The sequence below is a fragment of the Saimiri boliviensis genome, chromosome 1 (assembly GCF_048565385.1).
Source record: "Saimiri boliviensis isolate mSaiBol1 chromosome 1, mSaiBol1.pri, whole genome shotgun sequence".
Classification (NCBI taxonomy): Eukaryota; Metazoa; Chordata; class Mammalia; order Primates; family Cebidae; genus Saimiri; species Saimiri boliviensis.
The window spans coordinates 48,992,908-49,012,070 of NC_133449.1; the positions used below are offsets into that span (position 1 = coordinate 48,992,908).

The 19,163-nt window shown below is 43.2% G+C and overlaps 1 protein-coding gene across 2 annotated transcripts in view; it reads left to right on the forward strand.

The window, feature by feature from the left end:
* The first annotated feature begins 1,598 nt into the window (after positions 1-1,598).
* TMEM87B (transmembrane protein 87B) overlaps positions 1,599-19,163 on the forward strand; it is a 72,038-nt gene continuing 54,473 nt past the window's right edge. For both annotated transcript variants that reach the window (XM_074397039.1, XM_039463445.2), the window contains exons 1-4: positions 1,599-2,049; positions 6,458-6,518; positions 11,515-11,606; positions 14,273-14,407. In XM_074397039.1, the coding sequence (XP_074253140.1) occupies positions 1,879-2,049; positions 6,458-6,518; positions 11,515-11,606; positions 14,273-14,407 (459 nt within the window). In that variant the 5' untranslated portion in view covers positions 1,599-1,878. The remainder of the gene's footprint in view (positions 2,050-6,457; positions 6,519-11,514; positions 11,607-14,272; positions 14,408-19,163) is intronic.

A 19,163-nucleotide genomic window follows, 5' to 3' on the forward strand; every position in this document is an offset into this window, starting at 1 on the left:
GATCGTATTCTATGTTAATAACAATACTAGCACAAGATTCTATTCCCCTGCTGGACATTATATATATTTGATAATGAATTAATTAATTCTCTTTGACAGCACAATAAGTATTCAACTTACAGTCGAAAATGCAAGGCAAGGTACACAATAAGACAGATCCAAGCCCTGACGCCTCTGAGCTTTAAGCAGTCAGGTAACTATTTGTTCTGAAAAGTATTAACTGCTTATCAACATTAAACTTCACCACACAATGCCTTGTGTTCAGTTGGCCTTGGCCTCAAAGCACTTTGCTGGCACATTCCCTGAATTTATATTTATTTATTTATTTATTTAGAGACAGAGTCTTGCTCTATCACTCAACCTGGAGTGCAGTGGCGCGATCTCGGCTCACTGCAACTTCCGCCTCCCTGGTTTAATCGATTCTCCTGCCTCAGCCTCCCAGGTAGTTGAGATTACAGTCGTCCGCCACTACGACTGGCTAATTTTTTGTATTTTTAGTAGAGACGGGGGTTTCACCATCTTGGCCAGGTTAGTCTCGAACTCCTGACCTCGTGATCCACCAACCTCGGCCTCCCAAAGTGCTAGAATTACAGACATGAGCCACAGCTCCGAGCCTCCCCGAATTTAAAGAATGGCCCTGACAGGCCCCGCCTCCCCACTCAGGCCACGCCTCCACATTTAGGACTCTCTCCGCCCAGTCCCGTCTCCATACTAGGGCTTGCCTCAAGCCCTGCTTCCTCTCCCAGCCTCGCCTTCTCACTACGGCCTAACCCCAAGCGCTTCTCCCCGACCCGCCCCGTCCCCACACTACCGCCTGGTCCTCAACCCCGCATCTCCGCTCGGACCCCAACTCCCTGACCAGCCCCGCCTTTACTCTCGGGCTCCGCCTCCCCGTCCGGTCTTGCCTCCATACTCCGGCCCTGTCCCAAGCCACGCCCCCACACAGCTCCGCCTTCACGCTTGGCCTGGCCCCCAGCTTCTTTCTGCTGCGCCCTGTCTCCGCACTCCGGGCTGGTCCCAAGCCCCGCCTCGCCTCCCGCCCCGCCCCCACACCACCGAGCTCCGCCTACAGCCCCCGCTATGTCTCCCCACTCCACCTGGTTCCGACCCGGCCTCCCGCCCCGCCTCCACATCCTAGCCCCGCCTCCAACCCCGCCCTGTCCCCCCACACTCCGCCTGGTTTCGACCCCGCCTCTCACTCCGCTCTTCCTCCCATTCCGCCCCGCCTCCACATTCCCGAGCCCGCCTCCAACCCCGCCCTGTCTCCACACCCAGCCTTCTCCCGAGCCCCGCCTCCCTCCCCGCCCCGCTTTCCACAAGCCCCGCCTCCCGCCTTCACGCTCCCGAGCCCCGCCTTCACACTCCCAAGACCCGCCTACATCCCCGCCCTGTCTCCTCACTCCGCCTGGTCCGGAGCCCCGCATCCGTCCCCGGCCCTGCCCCGCCTTCACACTCCTGAGTTCCGCCCGGTCTCCACACTGGGGCGGCACCTCCCTACTCGGCCCCACCTCCACACTCCGGCTCCGCCTCTATCTCCACACCCAAGCCAGTCCCTTAGCCCCGCCTCCACGTCTCGGTCCCAACTCCACATCCTGGTTCCCATCTGTACCTTCCACGCATCCTGGAGCTGCACGCTTGGCCCCGCCCTGAGCCCTGAGCCCTGCCTCCCGGCCCTGGCCCCGCTTCCCAGGCCTGCACCGCGCCTCTCTGCCCAGGCCCAGACCCAAGGCCAAGCCCAAGCCCCAGTCCCTCCTCCACACCTGAGTCCGAGCCCGGCGTCCCAGATCCGGACCCGCCTGCCTGGGGCGGAGCTGCACCGGGTGCGGGCCAGGGGCGTGGCAGGCTTCTCAGAGCACCAGGTGCGGCTTCTGGGTCAAGATGGCCGCCTCCGGCAGCGCCGGCGCCGGGGCCGGGCTCCTGCCGTGCCGCCGCCGCTGCCTTCCCGCCGGGGCCTCGCTACTGCGCGTCGCCCTCTGCCTCCTGTGCTGGGCCCCGGCGGCTGTGCGCGCCGTTCCCGAGCTCGGGGTCTGGTTAGAGACAGTCAACGACGTAAGTGGAGTGTCGGGACCGAGGCGTGGCACGTCTCGGGCCCTCACGGGGCTTCCCTTGACCCCGGGCTTGTTCACCTGGGCTCTGCCGGGCCTGCTCCGGGTCCCCTAATGCCATCCCCGAGCCTTTCGTCTGTTACGAGCGGGGAGCGGAGAGCAGCCCCTCCTCCCGCCCGACCTAGGCTGCGGGAAAGAGCAGTCAGAATTGCGCATGGGACGGCTCTCCCGTCCCCGAGCTCGGACTGCTTCTGAGGGTCACCATTCCCAACGCCACGGCCCTCATTCTGCTCTGACATGTTTTGGCTGGATCAGGGCCTTGTTTATTCAGACCTAAGCCCAGAATCTCTTGGCACATCTAGCAGCATCTCTGGGATTCGACTCGTCCTGTCCGGATGCAGCCACAGTGGGCCACATCCCTGAGGCCGCAGGGAGGACTTCCGCGCTTCAGTTTCAGCATAAACTTGGAAAGCGCGTCTGCCGCATCCTTCTTTAAAAAAATAAGAAAATTTAAATGAGGGGGAAACGTGCAGTAGTCACCCTACCTCTATTTCTCTCTTCCTGAGTTCCTGAATTTCTCTACAGCTCCTATCACAGTTTCGGGAGTTTGTGAGTGTGGGTGGGCGTGTGTGTGTGTGTGTGTGTGTGTGTGTGTGTGTGTGTGTAGGTGGGGCAGGACTTGTGATTAGGGAAGTGCCTGAAAGGTGAACCTGGAGGCATGAGTAGGTGGAAACTCTTCTTTCCAAGGCAGGCTGTTAGAAAACTTGGCATCCAGTAATTAGAGGAGATGATGTGGGAGGGATGCAGGAGCAGAATTATGGAAAAGTCTTTCGAAAGAGAGACAGGAAGTCTGGAAGAGGCATTATCTCCTGCTTCTCTAGGGTCAGCTGACTCATCCCGCAATGTTTGGGATGGGTATTTTCCACGGACATATGAAATAATGTCCGAGTTCTAAGGATGAGACTTATATTTGGGTTCCCTTAACCAGAAAAAGAAAGTAGTTCCAAAGACTACAAATGCTTCCCACAACACAAAAGCTACTCGTAGGAACACGCTGAGTATCTTTCTGGATCTTTAAGACTTAGTGCAGCCTTTTCCTCCAGGAGCCTTCCAGGTTGGTGACTTATTTTGTGCTCCAGCTATATAGTCTGCACATTTCCGTTGTTTAATTTCTCTGAACGGGGAAAAAGCAAAACTCGGTGAACTACTCTCATGGTTTCCTGCTGCTACTATAGTGAATAGTCAGTGTGGCTATATTGGAAGTGAATCAGCTGCATGCATATTGTTAGATTACTTGAACATATCTGTAAAAATCTTTGCCAAGTGTACTTCTTCCTGCATGAGAAAGAGAAGTTTGCTCCTTGAGTGCTGTGCGACCTTTAGTCTGATTTTACTCTTTTTTTTTTTTTTTTTTTTTTTGAGACAGAGTTTCACTCTTGTTACCCAGGCTGGAGTGCAATGGCACGATCTCGGCTCACCGCAACCTCCACCTCCTGGGTTCAGGCAATTCTCCTGCCTCAGCCTCCTGAGTAGCTGGGATTACAGGCACACGCCACCATGCCCAGCTAATTTTTTTGTATTTTTCGTAGAGACGGGGTTTCACCATGTTGACCAGGATGGTCTCGATCTCTTGACCTCGTGATCCACCCGCCTCGGCCTCCCAAAGTGCTGGGATTACAGGCTTGAGCCACCGCGCCCGGCCTGATTTTACTCTTATGTGACCCTGGGTCACTAGAAGTCTAAAAGCCCTTCTCTCCCAAGAGTGGACTTACTGTTTTCCTCATTTCAAGTTGTCAGAAACAGAAAAGGAGAGTGGGGCTTTCTCTCATTTGTATAATTCATCTAAAGATGAATTACAGGATCAGATCTGGAAGTAGAGGTACCAGTTAAGCTATTGCAGAAATTAGGCAGGAAATGCAAAGGGCCTAAATTAGGGCAATGTTGACAGGGATGGAGAGGAAGAGCTAAATTTGATGAATGTTTGTGAGATGAAGTAGGCATGCCTGGGGATTGGGCTGTGGAAGTGGGAAACTGGAAGGAGCCATGGCTTGGGTGACTGTAGATGGTACCACCTCCAACCAAGGTGGACAGTGTAGGAAAAGTTGGTGAGCAGAGAGAACTGTGTCTGGTTTAAGACAGATGTGTCCTTTGGGAGGCCGAGGTGGGTGGATCACAAGGTCAGTAGTTCGAGACCAGCCTGACCAAGATGGCGAAACCCTGTCTCTACTAAAAATACAAAATTTAGCCAGGCACTGTGGCAGGCGCCTGTAATCCCAGCTACTTGGGAGGCTGAGGCAAGAGAATCACTTGAGCCCGGGCAGCAGAGGATGTTGTAAGCCAAGATCACACCACTGTACTCCAGCCTAGGTGACAGAGTGAGACTGTCTGAAAAAAAAAACATACAAAAATCCAAACAGGTGTGTCTGTTGGACAACCCCCAGTGGACATGTCCTTTAGGCAGTTGGGTATGTGGATCTGGAGCTCAAAGGAGGGATCCAAGTTGGGAATTTTATTGTTACTATTGTTGAAGCTGTGTTGGGGAGGGGGAAGAGGGTAGGACCACTTGTCCTATCAGTGGTTTTTTTTTAGATTGATTGATTGATTGATTGATTGATTTCTTTCTTTCTTTCTTTCTTCTTTCTTTTCTTTTCTTTTCTTTTCTTTTCTTTTCTTTTCTTTCTCTTGAGATGGAGTCTAGCTCTGTTGCCCAGGCTGGAGTGCAGTGGCACGATCTCGGCTCACTGCAACCTCCACCTTCCGGCTTCAAGCCATTCTCCTGCCTCAGCCTCCCGAATAGGTGGAATTACAGGCATCTGACGCTATGCCCAGCTAATTTTTGTATTTTTAGTAGACACAGGGTTTCACTGTGTTGGCCAGGCTGGTGTTGAACTCCTGACCTTGTGATCTGCCCACCTCAGCCTCCCAAAGTGCTGGGATCACAAGCGTAAGCCACTGTACCTGGCCCTTTTTTTTTTTTTTTTTTTTTTAAGTTCTAATCACTTATACATTTAACATAATTTCTAACTGCAGGACTTTTTTTTTTTTTTTTTTTTTTTTTTTGAGATGGAGTTTCGCTCACCGCAACCTCCGCCTCCTGGGTTCAGACAATTCTCCTGCCTCAGCCTCCTGAGTAGTTGGGATTACAGGCATGTGCCACTATGCCCAGCTAATTTTTTGTGTGTGTTTTTAGTAGAGGCGGGGTTTCACCATGTTGACCAGGATGGTCTCAATCTCTTGACCTCGTGATCCACCCGCCTCGGCCTCCCAAAGTGCTGGGATTACAGGCTTGAGCCACCGCGCCCGGCCTAGGACTTTTATTCTTGAGGAGAGAAGACAGTAAATAACTAATCAATTATTTGCTTTTAACTGTGGAAAGGTTATAAAGAAAAAAGGGTGCTAGAGATTATATAAGGGAGGGCCTGGCCTGATATGAGCCACAGTGGAAGAATTCCTGCAGAACGGACTTTTGAGCTGGGCTTTGAAGGGTAAGAAGCCAACTAGATGAACAAAGAGTGAAAGGAAGAATTTTTAAGTAAAAATTTTCAGGGTGACCACTAATCCTTAGGGCAGGAAAGAATATCATACTTTTCGGGAACTGGAAAGTTGCTGGAGAGGTGGGCAGGCCTTGGTTATTCAGGGTTCTATAGGCTACAAAAAGAATTTTGGTCTGTTGTAATTGCATTGGTAAACCATAATAACAACTGGGATCTGGGAGAGGCGGAAGTTCTTTATCAAACGTATGTTCAAATTGACACCAAGAAAGCAGCATGCAAATGCAGATAGTTCATGTCATGTCTGAATAGCAGTAATCCTGAAATGGGAGCATCTTTTACTTCTTATATGTCATTGGCCCTGGCTGAGTCTGCTAGAGGCAGGAGCCCTCCTGACCCTCCCGGTAACTGCAGGAAGTAGAATCATGACAAGGTTTTTTGTTTTGTTTTGTTGTTTTGTTTTTGAGACAGTCTCACTCTGTCGCCCAGGCTGGAGTGCAGTGGTGCAATCAGGGCTCACTGCAGCCTCTGCCTCCCAGGTTCAAGCAATTCTTTTTCCTCAGCCTTTCAAGTAGCTGGAACTACAGGCGCACGCCACCATGCCTGGTTAATTGTTTGTATTTTTAGTAGAGATGGGGTTTCACCATGTTGGCCAGGATGGTCTTGATCTCCTGACCTCATGATCTGCCTGCCTTGGCCTCCCAGAGTGCTGGGATTATAGGTGTGAGCCACTGCGCCCATCCATGACAAGGTTTTAAGCAAGCAAGTGATTTGATCAGATTTACATTTAAAAAAATACTCTGATCAGAGAGAGGAGTGCAAGGATTAGAACTCTATGTGTTGTGGGGTACAACTACTCTTAAAACAGTTACGAAAGAAACTTTTTTAACAAAATCTTCGTATGTTTGTTTTTCATTTTAGAAATCAGGACCTTTGATATTTAGGAAAACTATGTTTAGCTCTACAGATATCAAGTTTTCTGGTAAGTATAATAAGATAATAAAATACTAATATATATAAACAAATGCATTAATGTAAACGAATATAACATATAATTAACTAAGCAAATGTTTTGTTTTTAAGTGGTTCTGACATTTTAAGGTTTTGTTTCAGTCGGGACTTGGTTATTTACAAGAATGGATTTTTCTTTTTTTTTTTTTTAGAGATGGAGTCTCTGTCACCCAGGTTGGAGTGCAATGGCACAGTCTTGGCTTACTGTAACCTCCGACTTCTGAGTTCAAGTGATTCTCCCATCTCAGCCTCCTGAGTAACTGGGATTATAGGTGCCTACCACCATGCCTGGCTAATTACTGTATTTTTAGTAGAGATGGGGTTTTACCATGTTGACCAGGCTGGCATTGAACTCCTGACCCCAGGTAATCCACCCACCTCGGCCTCCCAAAGTGTTGGGATTACAGGCATGAGCCACTGCACCCGGCCCACAAGAATGGATTTTTCTGAACCTCTTTCAGAAAATATAATATGAATCATTTTATAAAAATTATAATTAATGTCTAATAGACAAGCAAAAAAGTATTTGGTTTTTGTGAAATTTGACTTTGAGTCTCAGTTTTTAAAAACTAGATAAATTGCTTTATGAGTATATGAATGTCATGATTGTGATAAACCCTTTATGACCTTGAAAATTTTCAAAATGTACATGTCCTTCTTATTACTGTAAGAAGTAAAAATTGCTGGATGCCAACATTTTAATTAGAGTTTTAAAGTTTATAAAAATTAAAATATTCATTAGATAGAGACTGTCTTTTCTGTGTAAATACTGATGTACAAGAACTACCAAGGTTTTTCAAGAGTTTCACTGGGTTTATATTGGATCATATTCACTGTGGCCTAATCCCTCTTCTTGTTTCCGGTAACCTAACCAGGAAAATTGGTTGCCAGAGTTAAAGTCTCCGGATAAAGAGCAGTTTTTTGCTGGGTAGAGCAAACTGACTTCCACAGGATCCAAAGCCATGCCTCTTTCCTGTTTCACACAACAGATCATGCTCTGCTCATTTGTTGGGGGCAATTCTGCCTTTTATGCAGTCAGGCTAGCCAGCAGCTAGAAAGCAGAGGTGGCTTTGAGCAGCTCTGTAATATAGATCATCAGTGGTGATAAGAGCTTGGTAAGAGGAAAGTGAAGTCCAAGGTGGGTGAGAAAAAAAATTTGGCATCTGTTTATTTAATGAATTCATGTCTCAAAGTCTAGACAAAGAGGATTGAAAAGAACCTCAGTCTGGTGCTGACAAACAGTTATATGGGGAAAGAAAGTAAAGTCAGCCACTGAAACACAGCATTTGATTTTTAAAAGTCATTACAAATGCCCAAGATCTACCTATGAGTAGACTACAATCAAGACATTGTTTTTAACCTACCTAAAGAAAGAATAGAACAGCATGAGAGAGTTAAGAGCAAACACATAATAAAACTAGGGTTTAGTCAGGCAAATGCTTGTCATGTCCAGCAGCTTTGTTGGGAGAGAGGTTTTCTTGAACCGTGACCACAGCTATGACATGGGTCTGGCAGGTATGGATATAGCATCCACCTGAGCCTCCTTGTTCTAGTGTCACGCTCACCAAACCACCTTCTCATCTATATTGGGCATGCCTCCAGGGAGGCATGCTGAAGGGAAAGAGTTGATCATTACTAGTCCAGTTTACAGTTTCTGTTCATTTTAAGTGAGTAATTGAGCATTCTCATTTACACATCTACGTCAGTAGTCATGAAAGTGAGTAATTGAGCATTCTAATTTACACATCTACCATTGGGAAAGAATCTGTGTTTTCACAGAGCCAGATTTTAGTGCTTGTAAAGCTGAGGACTGATCCTTTGGATATATATATGTCCATGCTGTTTGGCAGATCAGATATCTGGCTTTTCTTTAGGCAACCTCTTTTCTGCTGTCTCATTCAAGATGCAGTCATGTGGAGCCTGTACAAAAAAAAAAAAAAAAAAAAAAACCTCTCAATGTAATTCACCATATTAACAGAATATAAGAAATGTACCATATGATCATCTCAAAATATACAAAAAGAGCATTTGAAAAAAATTTAGCACCCATTCATGATAGAAATTCTCAGAAAGCTAGAAATAGAAGGAAACTTCCTCAACCTGATAAAGGACATCTATGAAAAATCTATAGCTAACATCATACTGTCCCAGATCTATAAATTCATTTTAATCCTGGTCAAAATCCAAGCAGACTTTTTGTTTGTTTGGTCAGTGCATATTATGAATTTTACGTTCTTGAGTGCTGGAGGATGTCGTAGTCTTTTAACAGCTTTGTTCTAGCAGACATTTAAGTTCCTTGTGGGTCAATTTGATGCTTTCCAGTTTTCTTGTTAAGTTCTTTTAGGATGGTTTGCAGTAGCCTTTTCTCTAGGGCAAACTTAGCAGTACTTCTGTGGTGTGATGTTTCTACTTGTCTTCTAAATACCTGTTATATTTACTCAGGCCTCTCTACTCTGGCTAGTGGAAACTCAAACAGTTCCCAGCTCTGCGTGAGCTCTGAGAATTGTTGGGCTTGTTCCCATGCATGAGCAGGCTGCCCTTCAGCCAGAAACTTCAGGAGATCACTGTGCAGACTTCTCTTTCTCTTTCTTTATGTAGCTTCCATCTCTTGGGTACTGAACCCCAGAAAATCTACCAGCCGCAGTTTGAACTTGAATCTCTGGCCTCAGTTCAGTTTCCCTCTTTGTGGCTATTAGCCTTTAAGATGACTCCCAATGATCCGTGCTTCCTGTTATTCATGATCTTGTGTGGTGTGTAGGGCTGTAGGGTCCCACAGGGTTCTGGGGTGTCCCTTATGCTGTGCTGAAGTGCAGGATCTGAGAAGTAAAGGGACAGGACACTGAAGAACTGGTGAAGAGCATCTGGACTCTGGGGGCCATGCAACCTATGAACAGAGGTCAGCAGGGGCCCCAAATGCCCAGAAACATCTGTTTATTAGGTACAAGCAGGGTGCAGGATTATAAGTGAGGTCATCATCTATAGGCTTAGTGATAGGGCATACATAATCACATGAGTCACAATCGAGGGGGCCACCCCATTATGTCACCTGGACAGAGAGGTGGGCCATGCGCTGTAGGGGGCCGTGTCGTGCACAGTAGTAGAGGGTCATGTACAGAAAAGGGGTCCACCTCCATTAGGTCACCAAGGCAAGGAGATGGGCTGTGTGCAACAGGTGTCGTGCACAACACTTCTTATCTGGGGGCTGGAGACTTCAAAGGATTTCTAATAGAAGGATACTATAAGCCAGTGCAGTGGAAGCTGACAGACTGCTCTTCTCGTAAGACATTTATGGGAGGATGATTTGAGCTAGTGCAGAAGCAAGAAAAGACTGACAGGGTGTACGGCCACTGTGACTGGTCACACCAGAGGGGTTTTTCTCCCTCGGTTATTTCCAGGATCTCAGGCCTGAGGCCTACTTACCACAGGAACTGGATGCAAGGTGCTACAACTCCTTTAGCAAGAGAAGAGGCTCTTGCTCCAAGCCTGCCATACAACGTATGCCCTTTCAGGCAGGGATGCCACCGCTTGGGTCTTTGGTTCTTGTCCTGGTCTGGATGTTTTCCCATATACTGCTTCTGTTCTGTGACTGTTCTAGGCATTCCTCCTACTACAAACGACTATATGGTTATATGGAAGGATTATACAAATCAGCACTAAATGGGTCAGTACAGCTCCAACTGCAATACCTATATGATTATATAGAAAGATTATATAGAAGTAAGTATGTTAGATATAAGTATTAAGTATGATTATATAAGGTAGATAAATGTAAGCAGTAAGTTCTACCTCAGGCGCTAATTCTATAACCTAATATATGATTATATATAAAGGATTATAAAAAGGAAATAGCTGAGTAATAACATTGTAAACTAAGATATTCTTCAGGCACTAATTGTGCCTGGGGTCTGGACAGTTCTCCTTCCTTAGTGCCCATGGGGGGCATTACCCACAGTAGTCCTCTAACACATTTTATCAGAGTTGGTCTGAGTGACTGATAGAGCATGGTGGAAATAATGGCACATCCTTCTGAGGCTAAGATATAAAAGACACTGTGGCTGCTTCTTTGCTCTCTCTCTAATCACTCACTTTGGGGTAAGCCAGCTGCCATGTTGTGAGGATGCTCCCAACAGAGCTCTCCTTAACCCCAGACTTAATGCTTTTCAGTCTGACTAATCACGTCACCCTCTTACCTGGATCATTCGGAAGAAAGGCCGAACTCCTTAGCAGGGTGTAAGACCTCATGAATTTTCCCCAGCGCTCTTCCCCAGCATCAACTCTTTCTCCTTTCCCCAGTCTGAGTTCTAAGCATAGCAAACTATTTTGAGGGGGTCACAGTCATGCTGTGCTTTCACTCACCCTGGGCATTTACGTGTATAGTCCACCCTTCTCTTCACCTGGCCGACTCCTGCTTTTCTTTCAGATTACAGGTCTCCTCCTCCAGCAAGCTTACCCAGAACCCATTCTTCAGGCTCTCCTGGGCTATGATAGGTGACCTGCCCAGAGCTCCCTTGACTGTTTTCAGCCCCTTGGACTATTAAAAGTGCCTGTTTAGTTGTTAAAACTCTCTCCTCCAGTACCTCTTAAGTCATCGACAGGCATTGTTTTTGTTTACCTTCGTAGCTCTTCCTGGCACACAGGATGGGGCTCATTCAGTATATTTGAATGAATATGAGCAAGAAAAATGTTTGAGAGTGAAATAAGCAGTAACTTAGCATATCAGGCCACTGAGTTTATTTATTATTAGACTTATAGATGAAATGAACAGTATTACAGCAGCTTTTGGTTAATTATAACAATTTAATGCATTCATCTGTCTCACTTTACCATGACTTTTTGGAGAAATTAGGTAATGTTTTACTCACTGTTACATTAAAGTAGCCTATTTTTAATTGCATTCTCAAAACCTTAAGTTTATGCTAGAGTGTACGTATTATTCATGTAAAACGAGACTTTCTTTTTCTAAACAGTTAAGTCATTCCATTGTTCTCCGCCTGTGAAGTTTACCATAATGTGGCATTTGAAGTATCATACCTGTCACAATGAGTATTCTAATCTGGAAGTAAGTAAAACACAAGTTTTTAATGTATATAAAAAGATGAAGGAAAATTATGGGTATAAAGATGTATTAGCTTATCAAGCGAGGAGGCTAGAAATAGAGATTTTGGGACTTATGGCAATAAACAGGTATGTGCTTTCTGAGAAGGCTATAAGTCTTTAGTTGCCTTGTATGTTATGAAAAATGTTAGTAAATGGCTAAATTCAGGCACGTATGAGTCATTGATAAAGACGCTATACAGACAAAAACTTAATTTGCAAAGTAAGTTTAAATAGATTAAGTTAAATTGCGAAATAACTTCTTAAAAAAAATTATAGGGAACCTAGAACTGTATTGAATACAGGTAAATTTAGTGAGCACAAGTAGATTGCAGAAAGAGGTGAGGAGAAGGAAGGAGATATCTGGGGAAAGGCAGAGGAGACTGAGAGAGAAGGAGAAAATGACAGTGCTAAAGAAGGCTTCTCTTGCACCTGGCTCTGAAGCTGGGGTTCATTCCTCCTGCAATGTGCACTGGGCTCTCAGCAAGGTGTTTCTCTTGATGATTCTCATGATGGTTGCTTGGGATTGTTTCCTTTTCAGATTCTCTGTTACCTGTTTGGCTTCTACTTTGAATAATATATGGGTTTCCATATTGTAATTTTTAAAAATTTTATTATGTATACATGCATATACCAATATGAATACATATACGTACATACACCTATACGTGTATGTGCATATAAATACATATGAGATCTCACTCCGTGACCCAGGCTGGAGTGCAGTTTTATGATCATGGCTCACTCCAGTCTTGAACTCCTGGGCTCAAGCGGCCCTCCTGGCTTAGTCTCCAGAGTCTCTGGGATTATAGGTGTGAACCATTGTGCCTGGCTTTCCATATTTTTATTAGCATTATATTTCTGTTTGCATTGAACTATGCCATTTTCCTTGAATACTACCTTTTTGATTTTATCTCTAAATATTTTACATCTTCACACTAAATACTTCAATGTATATTTCCTAAGAACAGAGATACTCCTTTAATTTTTCACAGTATAATTATAGAATTCAAATTTAACACTGATATGATGCCATTATATGTAAACCTTATTAAAATTTTGCAGCTGGATGTGGCTCACACCTGTAATCCCAGCACTTTGGGAAGCTGAGGTGAGAGGACTGCTTGAGCCCAGGAGTTCAAGGCAACAGCCTGGGCAACAAGTGAGACCCTCTCTACAAAAAATTTAAAAATTAGCCAGGCACAGTGGCATGTGCCTATAGTCTCAGCTATTCAGGAGGTTGAGGCAGGAGGATCCCTTGAACCCAGGAGTTCAAAGTTGCAGTGTGCTGTGATTGCACCATTATACTCCAGCCTGGGAGACAGTGAGACCTTGTCTCAAAAACAAAATAAAAAAAATTCACCAGTGTCTCAATAATGCCTTTTATAGCAGATCCCTCCTGCACACGCACTCTACTCCCCTCCCCGCCCCATACAGGAACCAATTCAGGGTCACATTTCATTTCCTTTCCTTGTTTTTGTTTTTAGTTCCTGATAATCTGGATTTTCCCCTCTTTTTTGGTGGGTCATGACATTGATAGTTTTGAAGTATACAAACCATTTCTTTTTGCAAAATGCCCCTCAATTTGAATATTTCTGATGTTTATTCATGATCAGATTCAAGTTGTACGTTTTTGGCAGAAATACTACAGAATACTGATTTATCTCATTTTTGGTGAAGTTAATTTGGTCAGTTGGTCAAGGAGGCGTCTGCAATATTTTTCCATTTTAAAGTTACTACTTTTTGTTATTAACAATAACTTGTGAGGAAATACTTTTGAAACTATGTAAATATCTTGTGGTGTTCATCAAACCTTCAGCTACTTGTTTTAGCATCTTTTCATGATTCTTGCCTGATTAGTCAGTCATTACTGTGCTGATTGCTGAGTGGTGATTTTCTAGTTCCATACTTCCTTCTTCACTTACTAGCATTCTACTATAAGGATGCCCTGTCTCTACTCCCCTAACCAATCTATCTTACCTGTCAGTCATCAGGTTGGACTCATTGACTTTTACTTCGTTGTATAGGTCATAATCTGTTACTGTTTTTATTTATTTCCCTCAAATTGTCTCATATTTGGTCTGGGGGAATCAACTTCACTTTTTTTTGATGACTGGGAGCTGCCGTTAGGAGCCTGGTCCATTCATCCCTTCAAGGATGCCAGGAACCTCAGGTAGTTGTGTAAATGAGCATTTCCTCTGTACTCAGCCACCTTTGCTGTATCTTTTTGTTTGCTTTCTCTTTTTTTGTAGTTGAATGCTGCTTTCTTTCTCTGTAAAATCTCTTACACATGGGCTAAAATACAAGTAGCCCCAGAACAAAGTAGTGTTTTATTTCTCTGGAAACTATTTTCTTGTGGTAGTATCTTAAATCAGTTTTCTTACTGTAAGATTATGCTTGTATTATATATTATTGTATCTGAACACACTGGAATGGTTGAAAAGTTACAGTGATCTCAATTATACTTAAAATTATATTCAAAACATTTTTTATTTAATACTTTATTCTACTGCATATTTCCAGGTATTTCAAACTGAATATACTTTTGATATTATTTAGACTAAGTTTTATTTATATTCTAGGATAAGAAGTGTGGGAATAAATTATAACATAGAATTTTACCTTATGTAGGAGCTGTCCCAAAAACATGAACTTCGTGTTGATGAAGACTTTTGTGATCATTATTTCAAGAATGTCAACTGTTGGACAACAAAGAATGAAAACTTAGATTGCAACAGTGATTCACAGGTGTTTCCCTCTTTGAATGTGAGTATCTGACTTGCCATGTTAAAATAAAGTTTATTTTATTCCCAGTGAATACAAGTATCAACTGAAGTAATGTTTTATCAGAATTTTGTAAAGGTGGTTAACTTGCTAATTTTTATGTTTAGGGTTTTTTGTGTGTGTGTGTATATAGTACATAATAAGTAAGATCATTGGCCAGGTGCCATGGCTCACACTTGTAATCCCAGCACTTTGGAAAGCCAAGGTGGGTGGATCACCTGAGGTCAGGAGTTTGAGACCAGCCTGGCGAAACCCTGTCTTTACTAAAAATATAAAAATTAGCTGGGTATATGCCTGTAGTCCCAGCTACTTACATGGCTGAGGCATGAGAATTGCTTGAACCCAGGAGGCGGAGGTTGCATTGAGCCAAGTTCATGCCACTGCACTCCAGCCTGGGTGACAGAGCAAGAATCCGTCTCAAAACAAAAAAGATATTGATACCATTGTTCCATTTCCTTGCAACTTATTTTGGCGACATCCTTGCAAGGGTGTTTTTTATCTGCTACTTCCAGTTTATCTCTCACTCTTTCTTCTGTCAACTACAGTCAGACCTTTGCATCCATCATCCCATCAAAACAGCTCTAGTCAAAGTCACCAGTGACTTCCATGTTGTTAAATCCAATGATCTGTTCCTCTTACCAAAAATCTTGACTTATCAGCATTTGACATACTTCAACACTACCGTCTCCTTTATGCAGTTTCTCCCTCCCAGTGTAGAAGCTTAGATTCTAAAATGGTAACAGCAGTCAGCCTTGGGTAGTGAGGTTATGGGGCATTTAAATTTATATTTTGTTCTTTTGTAAATTCTAAAATGAGAATGTTTTTAGTAAAAGTTTTAGAAGAATTTTCTTTAAAATGTGTTGAAATATAATAAACACAGAAAAAGTACACAGAAGTGTGCCCCTCAAAAAATTTTTAAAAACTGAGCACAACCATGTAGCCATGATGAATTATAGAACATTTTAGCACCTAGAACTCCCTTTTAGTTCTTAACACTTTCCCTGCCAATGGCGACACTATCCTCATTAAGGAGTAAGTTTAATTTTTAACTTTTATGTTCAGGGGTATGTACATGTGCAGGTTTGTTACATAGTAAACTCACATCACAGGGATTTGTTGTGCAGATTATTTCCATGAGCCAGGTAGTAAGTTTAGTACCCAATAGTTATTTTTTCTGCTTCTCTACCTCCTCCCAGCCTCCACCCTTAAGTAGGCCTCTCTTCGTGTCTGCTGTTCCCCACTTTGTGTCCATATGTTCTCATCATTTAGCTCCCACTTGTAAGTGAGAATATGCAGTATTTGGTTTTTGTTCCTGTGTTAGTTTGCTAAGGAAAATGGCTTCCAGCTCCATCTTTGTCCCTGCAAAGGACACGATCTCCTTTTTTATGTCCGCATATTATTCCATGGTTTATATGTACCACATTTTCTTTATCCAGTCTACCGTTAATGGGAAATTAGGTTGATTCCATGTCTTTGCCAGTGTGAATTGTGCTGCAGTGAACATATGTGTGCATGTCTTTATGACAGAACGATTATATTCCTTTTGGTATATACCCAGTAATGGGATTGCTGTGTCAAATGGTAGTTCTGTTTCCAGCTCTTTGAGGAATCACCACACTGCTTTCCACAATGGTTGAACCAATTTATACTCCCACCAGAAGTGTATAAGCAGTCCCTTTTCTCCACAACTTTGCCAGCATCTGCTGTTTTTTGACTTTTTAATAATAGCCATTCTGACTTGTGTTGAGAGGGTATCTCATTGTGGTTTCGATTTGCATTTCTCTAATGATCGGTGATATTGAGCTTTTTAAAATATGCTCACTAGCTGTATGTATGTCTTCCTTTGAAAAGTATCTGTTCATGTCCTTTACTCGCATTTTAATGCTTCTTGTTGTTGTTGTTTTCCTTGTAAATTTAAGTTCCTTATAGACGCTGGATATTAGATCTTTGTCAGATGTATAGCTTGCAAATGTTTTCTCCCATTCTGTAGGTTATCTTTTTACTCTGTTGATAGTTTGTTTTGCTGTACAGAAACTCTTTAGTTTTAATTCAATCCCATTTGTCAATTTTTGCTTTTGTTGTCATTGCTTTTGGCCTCTTTGTCATGAAATTATCACCTGTTCCTACATCCAGAATGGTATTGTCTAAGTTGTCTTCCAGGGTTTTTATAGTTTTAGGTTTTACATTTAACTCTTTAATCCATCTTGAGTTGATTTTTGTATAAGATGTAAGGAAAGGATCTGGTTTCAATCTTTTGCATATGGCTAGCCAGTTATCCCAGCACCATTTATTAGATAGGGAGTCTTTTCTCTGTTGTTTGTTTTTGTCACCTTTATTAAAGACCTGATTATTATAGGTGTGCAGCTGTATTTCTGAGCTCTCTATTCTGTTCCACTGGTCTATATGTCTGTTTTTATACCAGTACCATGCTGTTTTGGTTACTGTAGCCCTATAGTATAGTTTGAAGTCAGGTAGCATATGCATTCAGCTTTGTTCTTTTTGGTTAGGATTGCCTTGGCTATTTGGGCTCTCTTCTGGTTCCATGTGAATTTTAAAATAGTTTTTTCTAGTTCTGTGAAGAATGTTACTGGTAGTTTGATAGGAATAGCATTGAATCTATAAATTGCTTTGGGCAGCAGGGCCATTTTAATAATATTAATTCTTCATATCCATGAGCATGGACATCTTCCCATTTGTTTTTGTCATCTCTGATTTCTTTGAGCAGTATTTTGTAGAGATCATTCGCCTTCCTGGTTAGCTGTATTCCTAGGTATTTTATTCTTTTTGTGGCAGTTGTGAATGGGATTGCATTCGTGATTTGGCTCTTGGCTTGGCTGTTGTTGGTGTACAGAAATGCTAGTGATTTTTTTTTTTCTCATTCTGTCATCTAGGCTGGTGTGTGGTGGCACAATCTCAGCTCACTGCAGCCTCCACCTCCCAGCTTCAAGCAATTCACCTGCCTCAGCCTTCCGAGTAGCTGGGACTACAGGCACCTGGCTAATTATTTTTGTATTTTTAGTAGAGATGGTGTTTCACCCTGTTGGCCAGACTGTCCTCAAAATCCTGACCTTAAGTGATCCACCCGCCTCGGCCGCCCAAAGTGCTGGGATTACAGGAGTGAGCCACTACACCCAGCTGCTAGTGATTTTTGTATGTTGATTTGGTATCCCAAAACTTTGCTGAAATTGCTTATCAGCTCAAGGAGCTTTTGGGCAGAGAGTATGGGGTTTTTCTAGATATAAAATCATGTCATCTGCAAACAGGGATAGTTTGACTTCCTCTCTTCCTGTTTGGATGCCCTTTATTTCTTTCTCTTACTTGATTGCTCTGGCCATAACTTCCAATACCATGTTAAATAGGAGTGGCAAGAGAGGGCATCTTTGTCTTGTGCCTGTTTTCAAGGGAAATGCTTCCAGCTTTTACCCATTCAGTATGATGATGGCTATGGGTTTATCATAGATTACTCTTATTTTTTTAGGTTTGTTCCCGCAATACCTAATTTATTGAGAGTGTTTAACATGAAAGGATGTTGTATTTTATCCAGAGACTTTTCTGTATCTATTGAGATGATCATGTGGTTTTTGTCTTTAATTATCTTTATGTAATAAATCGTGTTTATTGATTTGTATATGTTGAACCAACCTTTTATCCCAGGGGTAAAGCCTGCTTGATCATAGTAGATTAACTTTTTGATGTGCTGCTGGATTTGGCTTGCTAGTATTTTGTCGAGGATTTTTGCATCAATGTTCGTCAAAGATACTGGCCTGAAGTCTTCTTTTGTCATGTCTTTGCTAGGTTTTGGTATCAGAATAATGCTGGCCTTATAGATTGAGTTGGGGAGGTTTCCCTCCTCCTCAGTTTTTTTGGAATAGTTTCAGTAGGAATGGTACCAGCTCTTCTTTGTACTTCAGTAGAATTTAGCTAAGTGAATCCATCAGGTCTTGGGCCTTTTTTTGGTTGGTAGACTACATCCATTTCAGAGCTTCTTACTGGTCTGTTAAGGGAATCAGTTTCTTCCTGGTTTAGTCTTGGGAGAGTGTATGTGTCCAGGAATTTATCCATTTATTCAAAATTTCTTGTTTGTGTGCAGAGAGGTGTTCATAGTATTTTCTGATGGTTATTTGTATTTCCATGGGGTCAGTGGTAACATTCCCTTTGTCATTTCTAATTGGGTTTATTTGGATTCTGTCTTTTCTTCTTTATTAATGTAGCTGGCAGTCTATCTGTCTTACTAATTTTTTCAAAAAACAGCTCCTGAATTCACTGATGTTTTGAATGTTTTTTTGTCTCTCAGTGTTCTTTACTTCAGCTATGATTTTGGTTACTGCTTGTCTTCTGCTAGCTTTGAGGTTGGTTTGCTCTTGCTTCTTTAGTTCTTTAGTTGTCCCATTAGGTTGTTAGTTTGAGATTTTTTTAACTTTTTTTTTTTTTTTTTTTTTTTTGAGACGGAGTTTCGCTCTTGTTACCCAGGCTGGAGTGCAATGGCGCAATCTCGGCTCACTGCAACCTCCGCCTCCTGGGGTCAGGCAATTCTCCTGCCTCAGCCTCCTGAGTAGCTGGGATTACAGGCACGTGCCACCATGCCCAGCTGATTTTTTTGTATTTTTAGTAGAGACGGGGTTTCACCATGTTGACCAGGATGGTCTCGATCTCTTGACCTCGTGATCCACCCGCCTCGGCCTCCCAAAGTACTGGGATTACAGGCTTGAGCCACCGCGCCCGGCTTTTTTTTTTTTTT